General features: G+C 35.2%; 1 protein-coding gene across 1 annotated transcript; it reads right to left on the reverse strand.

The window, feature by feature from the left end:
• Positions 1 to 1790: 1790 nt before the first annotated feature.
• Positions 1791 to 10680, reverse strand: LOC132067711 (receptor-like protein 4). Its single transcript, XM_059461015.1, has 9 exons — positions 10432 to 10680; positions 9274 to 10329; positions 8659 to 8806; positions 7488 to 7559; positions 7091 to 7159; positions 6720 to 6788; positions 6425 to 6502; positions 3081 to 3286; positions 1791 to 2294 (listed from the first exon to the last, which is right to left on the reverse strand). Exons 1-9 carry the CDS (start codon positions 10511 to 10513, stop codon positions 2188 to 2190), a joined length of 1887 nt encoding a protein of 628 aa, XP_059316998.1. The 5' UTR covers positions 10514 to 10680; the 3' UTR covers positions 1791 to 2187.
• Between the last annotated feature and the right edge of the window lie 2923 nt (positions 10681 to 13603).

The following is a 13603-nucleotide window of genomic DNA, read 5'->3' on the forward strand; positions in this document are numbered from 1 at the left end:
TATGTCTAGCAAAGCATAAGTTAACAAAGGTCTAACTTGTGGATATTATAAATTTATGCCCCGCGAAAATTATTTATCTTGAGGCCTTGAGGATTAAAATTAAAAACCAACACAAAATAGGCGTAAAAGTGCAAATGAGCCCATAGTCTCATGTTAGCCCAGTGGACTTAAAAATAAATCATCCAACTGATTTTAAATGGGCAATTTGCACGATTGTCTTCATACGGACTGGTCTTTAATTTTTGTCCCTCAATTGGCTGGTCTTTAATTTTTATCCTTCGCTTAAAAAGGTGGCCGAAAATACCCCGGTTCTCAAGTTGAAAATCCAAAGAAAGTCAAAAATAATAATAATTTAAGCAAGGCATAAGTTTTATGAACCTATGCCTTTGAAAGCGGTGATTGCTGGAGAACTATGCGGAGACGGAAATTTTGTCGTGTAGCGCAAACTTTTTTAGTTTTGCGCATAATTAAAAGTGCGTCCGGACTTTCCTTGAGTATTACTAAAAGTCTACCGGAGACGGCAGACTTAGCTATGCCTTAAGCCAAAGTATGTCTCATAAGGCAGACTTTTTGCAATAGCCTTGCCTTGCGGATTTTTTTTTTTTTTTTAATTTACTGAGCGGGAGTTTGAACCCAGAGCTTCGAGGTATTTTCGGCCACTATTTTTAAGCGAAGGACAAAAATTAAAGACCACCCCAAAGGAAGGACAATCTGCTCTAAAAAATGATTTGAAAATGTGAAGTTTAGCCCTCTCGGTTTAGGGAAAAAGAAGTTCTCTCTATAATTCATCAACTAGCTTAGATGCATGCACTTGGCCTGTTTAAATCGCTGATATTGATGTACTCAAAAGGGAAACCATGAAGATTCCCACCTTTAGAATTATAGACTTTATGGGTTCAAAATCTTGTTATATTTTCTATAACCAATGTTAATGAATTTTGTAGCACAAACTTTTAATTTGTCTACTAACTTTGATTCCTACCCTTCTGGCATTGTCCCTTTGTCAATAATTGAAAGAGTTAATAAACTTTCTAAAGATTAACTTTAGCATAAGAAAGGAAGCAGTTAGAAAATAGATTTCATCAAATTTGCACATTGAGCTTTTAATACAAGTGTCTCGGGACAAATAATCTACGAAGAAAGGAGGGGAAAATTATTTTTCTGATTGTTCATTTTGATTTCGACCCATTCCACGAAAAAACAAATCAGAAAAATAGTAAATGTTATAAATATTCGTTTTATGCAGTCTCATCTCAAGACACTTCTCTGCCTTCGACAAACCTAGCTAATTAATGATTCATGTGATAAGCAAACTTCACAATCTTTTTGATCTAAGGATCAGCCTGAAATTGGAAGTCCCCGCAAAACAACAAAGGAAAGTGTATGTACAAAACAAGTTGTTCACCAAAATTTTGGTCATTTCGAGACACTGGTAGATTTTTTTGAAAACAAGACCAATCCAACAACAAAAACAACATACCCAATGTAATCCCACATATGGGGTCCTGGGTGGTAGGATGTACGCAAACCTTACCCCTACCTTTATGAGTAGAGAAGTTGTTTCCGATAAAACCCTCAGTTCGAAAGAAAAGAAGAAATCAAAGCACGCTTGCCAGAAAATAAGATGGCAAAATAACAGGACACAGAGCAAATGAAGCAACAGAGAGACCAATCCAACTATGAGGAGTAATTCTGCTTAATGACAATTCCTCATTAATCTTGAACATTTGGAAGCATTCCTATTTTACGAGTCAAACATTGATCTATAAATAAGTATTGTAAGGTCAATATCAGTACACAATAATGTCAATTATGTAATCAAACAAGGAAAAGGTCTCTATCTCTATGTGCATTACAAGTTTCAGAGTCATAATCATATATGTTTGTCAAATGCCCAAAATTGGGTATGATACAATGGAGGCATTTGCCTTATCTGTTTGGTGGATTTCCATTAACAAATTGGCATACATTGAACTCTACAAAAACAAATCTGAATTCTACAGACCCCTTTAGGGACACAACACAACTCGTTTAGTCAACATCAATTTAAGGCACTGGTGCCCATTCCTAAACTCCTTTTCCTCAGCACCTTGTATTTTGCACAATCTCAAGGTCCTCTATATGTCTCTATTTGGCAAGTGGAACTCCATCAAAATTCACATTCACTTTCCACAAGTACAAGCTATGTCATGTTGCATTGTATGTTGGTATAAATCCTTTGGCATGTTGGCTCTCCATTTCTAGAGTCATCAGCGATTTTTGCCGGTGGTACCTATTCCTCTTTGCAGCTAATGCTGTTGAGATGAATTTCGGAAGGTGTAGAGATTAGTTCACAATCAGAATAGACAACAGTGCAACTGAAAATTCAAACTACAATATAAAGCTATGTTGCTCGGACTCTTCGAAAATATCGACTGGTGCGTGTCGGATCCTCCAACCATGGTGCAAATTTTGGGATCCGGTACGGCTGCAGCAACAGTTTTGGAGAGTCCGAGCAACATAGATAGAAAGTAAAGTAACTATCGTCCACCATATCCAACAGGAAAATAGATAGTGTCATGTTAAGAAAATAAATCAAACAGTTTTGAGTTTAATTTCGATAACTCGAAACAACAAATTTGATTAGAAAAGACGGAGTACTAGATTACAGGCACCGGACATAAATATTGATACTTGTGAACTTGCTATTAGAAGCTTTTAATAGCAGGTAAAAAGTTGATGATGTGTGCTTCTCTCAGAATATGATGATTCATAAAGCTTCACATCTCATACCTCACAAAACCAACTTCAAGTTCTATCATCAGTCGTAAACAAGAAAAAAAATATTACCAGAGTATAGTTACGAAAAGCCACCTATTGGTTAGGTTTGGATCTTTTCAAAATAAGTTAGGCAGATAAAGAACCGAATATGGGGCACATATAATATAAGTAGACTATAAGCAATCTACAGCTATGATATTATAAGAATGCTATGGTTATATTATCAGTTAACAGTAAAGTACTTTCTTCAATGCAGATAAAAGAAATGCAAAGAAACTACGGAAAGTATAACATGTTGTAATCTCCGAGAAGCCACTTACACATCATCTCGTGTGGCAGAGCAAAGTCATAATCATTCTGCCTCTTCTTGTAGCAAATGTATGCCACCAACAATACCACGGAAGTAAATACTAGACATGATATTCCAATTGCAACTTTACCAGCGGTAGAGAGACCATTTTTACTCCAAAATAGCGGACAATCCGGCAAAGTAGGTCCACCACACAACCCTTTATTACCAGAGAGGCTGTGGTAGTAAAATGCTTTCTATTAGAAATCAGTGAAAAGACTAGTACATGAAGGAAGAAACAAAATATTAACTTCTACAAATATTTTATCAACAGAACAGAAAACACTGGGGATTCATTCCACCATGATAATAGTTCTACAATATTATATTTATTTTCCAGAAGAACTCAAAGCTTAAAGTAACCTGATTGTTTTTGCTTTACAATTCCTGAAGGGAACTATAAAGGAGTTGAATAAGCAACAGCAGTTTCTTCTCCCCCCCAGAAGGTACAATTGTGTTATGTTCTTGCGCTTCATATTTAGGACACACAAGAACTGTAACCGCAAAAATATTCTAAAGCAATAATGGGTCTTTTCCACATAGAATTTATTCCTGAAATTTATGTCACCAAACTGGTAACATAATTCCAACTTTAGTATAAATGAAGGCTCAATTTGATTAATCATCTAAACTTAACTCACTCCTCAGGGACTCAGATAAAAACTTTAGTAATTCTGTTTATTTTATAAGCCCCAAAACATTGGAATAACTTCTTCTCCCTTTATGCACCTTTACAACTTTCAAGAATTCAACTTAACTCCTTTATATGAAAATTCTCCTATCGAGTAACTCTCTGAAGAAACTCAACAGCAACTCCTTTTCGTATAAAATTCAACTCTAAAAGCAACTATAATAACTGGATTCTTAAGTTTCCTAAATACCCAAACAGTGTTACATAAATATAAGAGATCCAAAGATTAAGACAATTATAAAGGCGCAGTTGAGGCACACCTCACAGCTCACCTTTAGGAGATTTTAAGCTAAGTCGGATTTTACCACCTTTACGCTAAGGTCAGTAGGGTGTATGTTTTTTGGAACTCAAATTTTATCTTTTTGTTCTTAAATTTTACAAGAGTCATTTGGTTATCTTAAGCCTGTAATTTATCATTCATTACATTAAAAGTAAGGCATGCCTGCAGCAAAAGCCCTAATTGTGAAGAATAGCAGTACTAGCCATCTCTCAACCTCCTCTCCCTTCTCTCTGACCTTTCAAACCAGAAGTCTTCCATCTCATAAATATTTTGTTCTGCTTTCTCCATCTTTTTCCCTCTTCTCTTAATTTCTAAATAATAATTATAGTTTATCTATTAAGAAAAACTAGGTCTAAAGACACTCGCACAGCTTGAGGCATATGGCTCATTTGCTGATAAGAGAACCCCTCAGCTTTGCTTTTGCTTAGCAGTCTGGATTTCTAAAAGCTGGGTAATAACAAGTTAGCTATGCCTCAAATCTCAAACAAATTGGGGTTGGCTATATGAATCCTATATGACAATGTTCCTCTACTTAACATAAGGTAACATGTCCAGAAATAAATTGACGATTATGAATACGTGGGATAGACTATCAACTAGACTAGCCGTTGCCAACCACTGAGTTATTTCATTCAGAACATAACAAACTTTGATGCAACATTAGCCATCCCAACAATATTCATTCTGGTCAATTGACTCAATCCTACCATTTAACCTATTAAAGTGAAAGATATTGGTACCGCTTTGTGTGAGGACAAGCATCCCAGAACCACCTTTTTTACCTCATAATTGTGGTGTCCGGGCCAGCTTGTGCGCGCCTACACAAATGTGACCTCATATAGCTTTCTTATATTGTATACCTAATGGCTTTGGCCCACTTATATCCGTTTCGTTTTTTTAGGCTAAATGGCATAAGTAACAAAAACAACAACATACCCAACGCATTCCCACATGGTGGAGGGTAGAGTGTACGCAGACCTAACCCCTACCTGGTGGAGATAGACTACAACAACAACATACCCAGTGTAGTCCCACATAGTGGGGCTGGTGGAGATAGACTGTTTCCGAATATAAATGACAAAAGTAGCCTTTCTAATTTTGTGCTATTATATTCTTCTCTACCTAAAATAACATTCATTCTCGAACGTGGTTACCATCATTCCTGGAGCATCAAACAACTGCAGACACTTTTTGTGCATACCTTGCTCGAAGTCCAAAGTGCCTCCGCAGTAGGATAGTTTCCCCATGCGACACTATTCAATCTCAACTTGCAAATTTGTCTATCCATTATGACTACTGAGACCTCAGTCCCCATCTACCGAAACTGAACGGGGGTAAATGTGAGTGGAATCACGCATCTGCTTCCCAAGCATATACACATGAAACATAAGGTGTCCAACTGAAAACTCTGGTGGCAAAGCAAGTCTATACCGACCTGTTTAGTATCTCATGTGGGTAAATAAACCTTAGGCCAAGCTTGCCCTCTTCCAGAATTTCATCACTCCTTTCATTGGTAAAACTTTCAAGACAAGTCCTCATCTTCCTGAATTGACTGAGCCGGGATGAGCATGAACAAAGTCATGTATGTACGTACTCCCTAAGCATAGAGACAGAAACATGAAAAATAGAATATCCAGCTGACAACTCGAATGGCAAAGCAAGTCTATAAGCCACTGCGCCAACCTGTTTCAATATCTCACGAGGGTACCCTCTTCCACAACCTCATCATCCCATTTCTGTGTGTCACTCCCTCATCACTCAGTTTGTCCGAAACCATGATCTAATCTAAGTTGTTCAAGCCGCTGGGAGGGCAATTTCACCTTTTCCAATGCATGTTGAACCAAATATAGATCAAACAACTTCGTCACCCTGGGTTCGAACCAACTATATGGAGAACGACATCGTCTTTCATATAAAGCCTCAAAGGCGCTATTTGGATACTGGACTAGTAGTTGTTATTATAAGTGAACTTTGCAAAGGCAACTATCGTCTAAATGACCACCAAATATCACATGATTGCATTGTTTTCTGTAAAATACTTGTCCCAAGCTTTTAGAGACGGCCAAGGACCTTTAGTGGGTCTAGATGACCCAACAAAGTTATTTTTATTGGTCAGGAAACAAAGGTAATCTCCAATTTAAAACCATTTTTGCCATAAGATACTTCTAACAACCTAAACCAGAAATTAACAGAAGGAAGCATCTCAATTCATGCACTAATGACATTAGCAGAAGAGGCACACTATACATTGAATCTGTCTTGTTTGTTCAGTGGGAGCACAGATTCGAAAACTAAAAATCTACTAAAGGAAGAAACTTTAGCCAGAAATTAGAGCATGACATACTCAATAGCTCCACCATGGACCCCAATGGAGAGAAGTTCCTCTGGCACTTGACCTTCTAGTTCATTACCATTCAAAAACCTGAGCAAATTACAGTGCAACTGTTAGAACTAAGCAGAAGGTAAATATAACAAGATAAATTCCTTTCATCTAAATGAATCCAAGTGATTTATAACCCAAATACTTATCTTGCTTTCTATGGTAATCATGACATAAGCAACAGGTACCTCACAAAAAGTGAAATATGCAATGATAAATCCATGAAAAGATTATCAAGGTGAACAAGAATGGAGCTTACATAATCTGCAAGGTGGAAGAAGCTAGACTATCTGGTAGGGGTCCAGTAAACTTGTTATTTGACAAATCCCTGCACAAAAGGTCAAACTTCAGACTTTAAAAGGTGACATTGTTAAGTTAATTAACCAAAACATCAGGCTAAGGCCCAAGGATTAAGGACCTTAAAAAAAGGACTGAGGAATAAAAGGAATTTTCAAGAGGTCAGTTGTTAAGCTAGTAGCAAATGAGTGGATCAGAAAAATCTGGCAGGACCCGTGTATTCAGGACTCCAATAACATTCAACAATTTATGTATGTCGGACTCGATAAAACTCATAGTTATAATATGCAAAACAGCAGACTATTTCAAGCAAAAAAAGATATCTGGTCTTACAGTTTCACGAGGGACTTCTGACCCAATCCCCACGGTAAAGAACCTCCCAATGAATTAGAACTTAAGTTCCTGCAAGGCAAAAAGTAAGAGAAGGTAGAATGACTATAGTGAAGATCAAATTAGCACCATTAACAAACAGTGGAAGTGCAGAAAAGAAATTGGTGCATCTGAAATGATCCAATCAAAAGAATTATTCATCAGGGAACCATAATGAGCATAAGAAAATACTAGTATGCTTTCATGGTGTAACCATTTCTTGTCGAATACCTATTTAATCATTTTATTAGGACCGGTAAGTGAGTAAGTCTAGATACTATACAGGAGTAACAACATGTGAAATTCAGGTATCTAAGAGACAAATTATTAAAGAGGTAAGAAATTGAAAGTTGATACTTACAAGCTTACCAAATTAGACAAGAGCCCAATTTGGTCGCTGATATATCCCTTTAAGCCTTGGCTTCCAAGATCTCTGAAAGATAAGAACTAAAAGAATCAAGAAAGATATACATGTGCTGCTTAAGTTATCACCATGAATTAAACAACAGAATATTAAGGGGATATTTGTTATGGAAAACATTGTTTTCTTTCCTTCTTTGATAAAAAAATTGAAATTAATAATTATATTATTTGTCAAGTTAGAAGTGAGATTAGTAGGATATGAAGGGCGAATCCTGTCTTAGAGAAGCTGGAGCAATGGAAATTTCACACTTTAACGGTCCAGCCATGGTGGTTTCTAAGCGCTCGTGTACTAATGGATCTGAAATGTGATTTAGTTCCACGATGCTTCTTTCCATGCTTCATTACGATGAATTGACATCCCAACCTAAATGTATCACCTCGGAATTTCAAAAATAATTTTTCATGGAATTGGGTTCTTATGCATAATTCGAAACAATGTTTTGAAACATCTTATTCTATGTTTCATTGCTCAGAACAGAGATATAGGTGATTTACTTGGGCAAGATAGCTGCTCCAAACAACTCCTTCCACTTCTAATTTTGCTCTGCAACTCTGTATTACAACTAGAAGTAAGATATGGCTTCGGTTCTCAATCTTCTACATAAGTTTTCTACCTCGCCCTAATGTTATCGACACACATATAACCACTTTATACATTGTTATTATCTCACCTATGCCATGCTTACAACCACATGTTATTATGTGCCCGGAATCAAATTGTGAGATGGACCAAGCTAGCAGTAAAGTTATGGCCTCAATCAAGATATCCAAACACCTCAAGCAGGCTAGACACTTAGGGGTCATTTGGTTGTTGGTTAGAGTTACGCAGGTATTAGAAATGCAGAGATTAGTTATGCAGGATTTAGTTATTCGTAAATTAATAATTTCATCTTCTACCCTGCAGAAAATAATATACATAGATTGTCTCATAACATATACATGTATTAGTTATGCGGGATTGTGAACTGGTAACCGAACACCGTACCTGGTGTGCTGAATTTTATACATAGCAACTAAAATGCAACAAGATAACTATTAGCTTACCTATTCTCCAGTCATCATTTAACCTACATGTATCCACATACGGAAGACAAAAAAGAACCACTTACATTTGGGAGATCACAAGCGATCCGTTCTTATTGGAACGACATGTAACACCTTCCCAAGCATCCCAAGTAGTAGGAGCACAAGGGTCACCATTCCATCCCATTCTATCCGGAACTCTAAGCGACTCCTTCAATGCTTTCATAGCAACAACTGCAAACACATGTAAAAACAACAAGTTAAAATTATACCAAAGGAATTCCACAACTAAGGGGTCGTTTCGTTGCTGGTGTTAGAGGAGTTATCCATGTATTAAAATTAGCATAACTTTATACATTGTTTTGTTTCAAAATGGGGAAAAATCTCAACATATAATCTAGCATAATTATACTACAATGTTTGGTTGGTTTTTCTCTTTTCCACATAAAACATAACATTGCTAATACGATGTTTCGTTCATGCTTTTCTTTTCCGCATAACTAATACATGTATAATTAATGAGGAATCTAATGTATTTTTTTTATGCAGGATATCAAATAGAATAACTAATTCAAGTATTACTAACACCTGCATAACTAATCCATGTATTACTAATGCCAACAACCAAACGACCCCTCACTGAATTACCAATAACACACAACTGCAACGAATTCTCGGAAATAAATTAATTCTCATCATACCTTGTTGAGTAAGAGTCTTGAGATCAGCTGGAATAATCGCATAATTCTCGAGCCCACAAATCACGGGTGCACCAACAACCGGCTCGAGCCTTACATTCAACTCAGTACTACTCAAATTCTTAACAACATACTTAAAATCATAAGCTGCAAAACTCCCAACTTCCTTAAAAATATCAACTCTACTCACATTTTCACCATTTACCACAACATCAAACACCCTTTTACCTTCTTTATTCACACTAACATCAATCTCAGCAAAATGAAACCATAACAAATAATCCAATTTCGCGTCGACAGGTAAAATATACTCCAAATATTCACCCCCTTCACCAATTACAGTAACTGCACTTTGATACAATTTCATAGGGAAATAATTAGGCTCTTTATCTACATTTACCACATTTTTAATTGCAGTAATTGATTTAATCTTAGCTCCATTTACCTTCCCCGAAACCCTAAATTCCTTATCCCCTTGCCACGACCGGGCAAACCGATCCGCATCATTAGTAAACCCGGGTCCCCATTGACCCGACCCGGATGAAAACCTACCATAATTAACTAAAATAGAAGTATCATTAACTAAATAAGAACTTGGATCAATCTGGGTAATTTCAAGTGAAGCAATAACCGGTGAATCAGTAGCAATACTGTAAAAACAAACATCAGCCACGTCATCATCCACAGTAAAAAACAGATCAGAGTACGCGCCAGCGCGTGAGATACTCTCATCCCAAGGTGATCTCCATTGAAAGACGATATTACCCTCAACGGAAACATCAAATGACGGCGAATGTGATTTACCGTCGTAATTATCGTAAACAGTAAATGTACGGAGGTTATAACGACCTGAGGGTAAATTAGGGATTACGTAACAGTTTTTTTTACCGGATGAGATGGGGAAATAACGGAGGTTTTTTTCTTGTGAGTGTTTGAAGTTAAGTGGTTCAGATACAACGGAAGTAACGCCGTTAGTAAAGTAACGGTCGGATAACCATGTAGTGTTGAAGATATCAGTTGAATTTGAAAGTGAGCCACAATCTATATGTAAGGAGTAATCTGTTAAAAAAAAAAAAAAAAGAGTTAGTTAGTTAAAATGAGTTGGGCTAAAAATGCAAGAAGATTAAGGAAGTGCTAGTAATGTAAATTATGGTTACTTACTGTAAGGGTAGTGAGTGGAAGTGGAAGAAGGGAGAAAAAAGAAGATGATGACGATGAAGAAGGGGAAGGGGAAAGGAGACATGGTGTGTAATATGGGAGAGAGATAATGTTGGTTTTTTTGTACATAAGAAAAGAAAGCTATGGTGATTGCATGGTGGTGGCGTGGGGGTGGGGTAGCGAGATTGGCGGGGTATGTGAATGAATTGAAGAAGACTATGGTTGAAGTAGAGGCAAGATTGATGCTTTGATTTTCTTGACTTTTTGGGACTATGAAGTGGAATGTAAAGTAGGAGTGGGGGTGGGGTAGCTAGGAAGGGGGATGGGAAGAGTATAAGTATATATGCTTAAGAAAATTTACTACTCTACTAAAAAAAAAAAGTCTACTTGGCCATTTGCACACTCTTTAAGAAAATATTCTAACAAAAAAATATGTAAATTGACGAAACTATCACTAATTAAATATACATTGCGATTTGATCACATGACACTTAATAAGGACGAATCTGGAAAGATAAGGTTAATTGTTTCTTGATTTAATAAGTGAACGCTTTTTTTATCCGGAGGGAGTACTAGTGTGCTATTCAGTGGGTCTTAATTTACGTGATACTTTTCGCTTTTTGGAAATTAATTTAACTAAAGTTTGAAGGTAGATTGGATTAGATTAACTTAATATATTAAGATAAAAATTTATATATTTGAAAAGTACTATAAGTTGCAACTTTTTAAATGCAACTTTTTAAATATCTCAAATTGTTGCTCAAAGTTCATGCAGTTTGAATCTCGAAAAGTGAAAAATATTACATAAATAGAAATAGAGTAGTAAAATATTTGGTCCGACTAGTGTTAATTTGTCGGACCACCATTCATCTATCGAAAATCGCCTGTCTACTTTTATAAGTGGAGGTAAGGTCTGCATACACACTGGCCACCCCCTTCAAATATCACTTGTAAATTACATTGTGTATATTATTATTGTTGTTGTGCCAATGCTAATCCGCACCATGCAAAGCCTGCTCATTAAAGAGGAAGCAATTTGTGTAACTTTTCATTCTTTAGGTTCGAATTTGATATCTTTAGTTAAGGATAAAGAATTTCACCTCCATATCAATCACGTTTGTTGGCAGTGGTATATATTTAGAACTTGAGTTGAAAGTAATGAGTATATTCGGAGGCACGTATAGGTTATTATATAGGTTCAGCAGAATTCAATAATTTTGACACTTTATATGCATGCTAAGAAACTCATTAATTATATATATAACTTTTAAATTCAGAATATAATTATTAGCACTTCTAGGCAATTATCCTAAAATTCAAAATTCGTAAAGATAAAAAAAATTGAATTCGTGTTTGATTATATTTCCATTGACTGATATTACTATTATATATAAGAGGGAATGTGAGGACTTTTGTAGTCCTCACAATAATTTCCCAAATTTTTAAAAACTTTTTCATTAATTACTTTTATGTCCTAATTTTATTTATTTAAGTCAATTTTTTTTTTTTTTTTTAAAGTCTACTTTTAAAAACATTTATCGAGCGCAGGACTTTTGTAGTCCTTACAATAATTTTCAAATTTTTTAAAACTTTTTAATTAATTACTTTTAGGTCCTAATCTTATTTATTTATGTCAATTTTTTTGTTTTTGTTTTTAAAGTCTACTTTTCAAAAGCTTTATCAAACCTCCTACCTCATTTTTCACGTTTTTGATTTTACGATTGGTCTCGATATCCGCATTTAGGCCAATTAATCCAGATAATTCGCACACGCATCGCGCCTATTCGGGGAGCGCTTCTCTAAAGATTTTTTTCCATGTCCATGTTCGAACCCCTAATCCCTAATTAAGAGAGGAAAGAATTCATCTGCACAAGTTAAATTATGTATTTGTCTTAAAAGTTCATTAACTATGTATAGATTATTTATTTAGAACTAAATAACTTCTAAAATTAGGATACATAAGTTATAATTTCATCAAAATGGAAGTTAAAATATTAAAGGAGCGGAATGAAAATTTTGCTTTTATATAACTACCCACATGCGACTTTACAATAGGATATAGTTGTTGTTGTTGTTGTACACTTGTACTAACACAAATTATATTTCTTTAGTTAAAATATCTAACTTATATCTCAGAGTTTGGCGAGAACATATACTGCCTCACATAACTAGTAATTTTAATAGATGCGGTAAGAAGTTTAAAGAAAATATCATGTATCTAAATTAGTTTACGTGGATCCAAGGTAGTAAAGAATTTAGGGTAGTTGAAATTAGTCATTGCAAAACATTTGTTATGTATAAACTACCTTTTATTTTATTTGAATTGCGCATTATAGAGTTGAGTTAAAGAATAAACACTGCAAATACGGTTGTATTTACTAGTAGCTTTGAGTAGTATTTTTTGTTTCTATAAACCATTATTTTCAAGTAAAAGAGTTAATCTCTACTACATAATGGAGCAAAGAATATGCTTACGTGGATCATAGGTAAAGAATTAAATTAGGGTAGTTAGAATTAGTAATTACAACATTTATTATGATAAACAATTATGTTGTCTGCATAACTTGATAGTATTCAACTTATATTTATATGTGCCTCGATCATGAATAATTTGTGATACTACTATTATTTAGGAGTATTAAAAATCTCATAACGAATTTTGATAAGATATAGTTGAATATTTTTGTTTGAAGTTAATGAGACTGGCTCTAAAGCTTTCGTAGTAATAATTGAATTTGTGATCAACGAGGGTTGTATGGAGCGATAAGTGTTCTTTCATTGTTAATTAGAAGTTTCAGGTTCGAGCTTTGTGTATGAATCGTCTTTGTTAAATAATGTTATATTCTTAATGAGATTTTCCGACGCAAATTTGAATCTAATCGAGTCCCAATATAAATATCAGAACCAAATAAAAAAAACAAAAAGAGCTAAATTTGTGAGAAATTGATGACCAATTGGTGAATAAATGAGCCACGTGCAAGAAAATAGAAGTAAAGGTGGAAGGTGGACAATTAATAGGACGAAAGTAGGAGTTAGGAGACGAGTAGTTAGATTCTTTTCCCAAATGTGCAAAAGGTAACAAAAAAACAGGTCCAAAAGTTAAAATTACTGCATTTATTTCATTGATTTAGATTGGATGATAGTGATATTCACCAAATGGTATTGCCTTTGATTT

This window comes from Lycium ferocissimum, chromosome 8 (genome assembly GCF_029784015.1).
Source record: "Lycium ferocissimum isolate CSIRO_LF1 chromosome 8, AGI_CSIRO_Lferr_CH_V1, whole genome shotgun sequence".
NCBI lineage: Eukaryota > Viridiplantae > Streptophyta > Magnoliopsida > Solanales > Solanaceae > Lycium > Lycium ferocissimum.

Bases quoted from the DNA above. Each gene is read 5' to 3' on its own strand.
- LOC132067711 (XM_059461015.1), bottom strand. From the start codon at position 10,513: ATGTCTCCTTTCCCCTTCCCCTTCTTCATCGTCATCATCTTCTTTTTT. The intron at 8,807-9,273 runs GTATGATGAGAA...ATGTGTTTGCAG, and splicing joins CAAGACTCTTACTCAACAAG to TTGTTGCTATGAAAGCATTG. The intron at 3,287-6,424 runs GTATGTCATGCT...TTACTACCACAG, and splicing joins GTCCATGGTGGAGCTATTGA to CCTCTCTGGTAATAAAGGGT.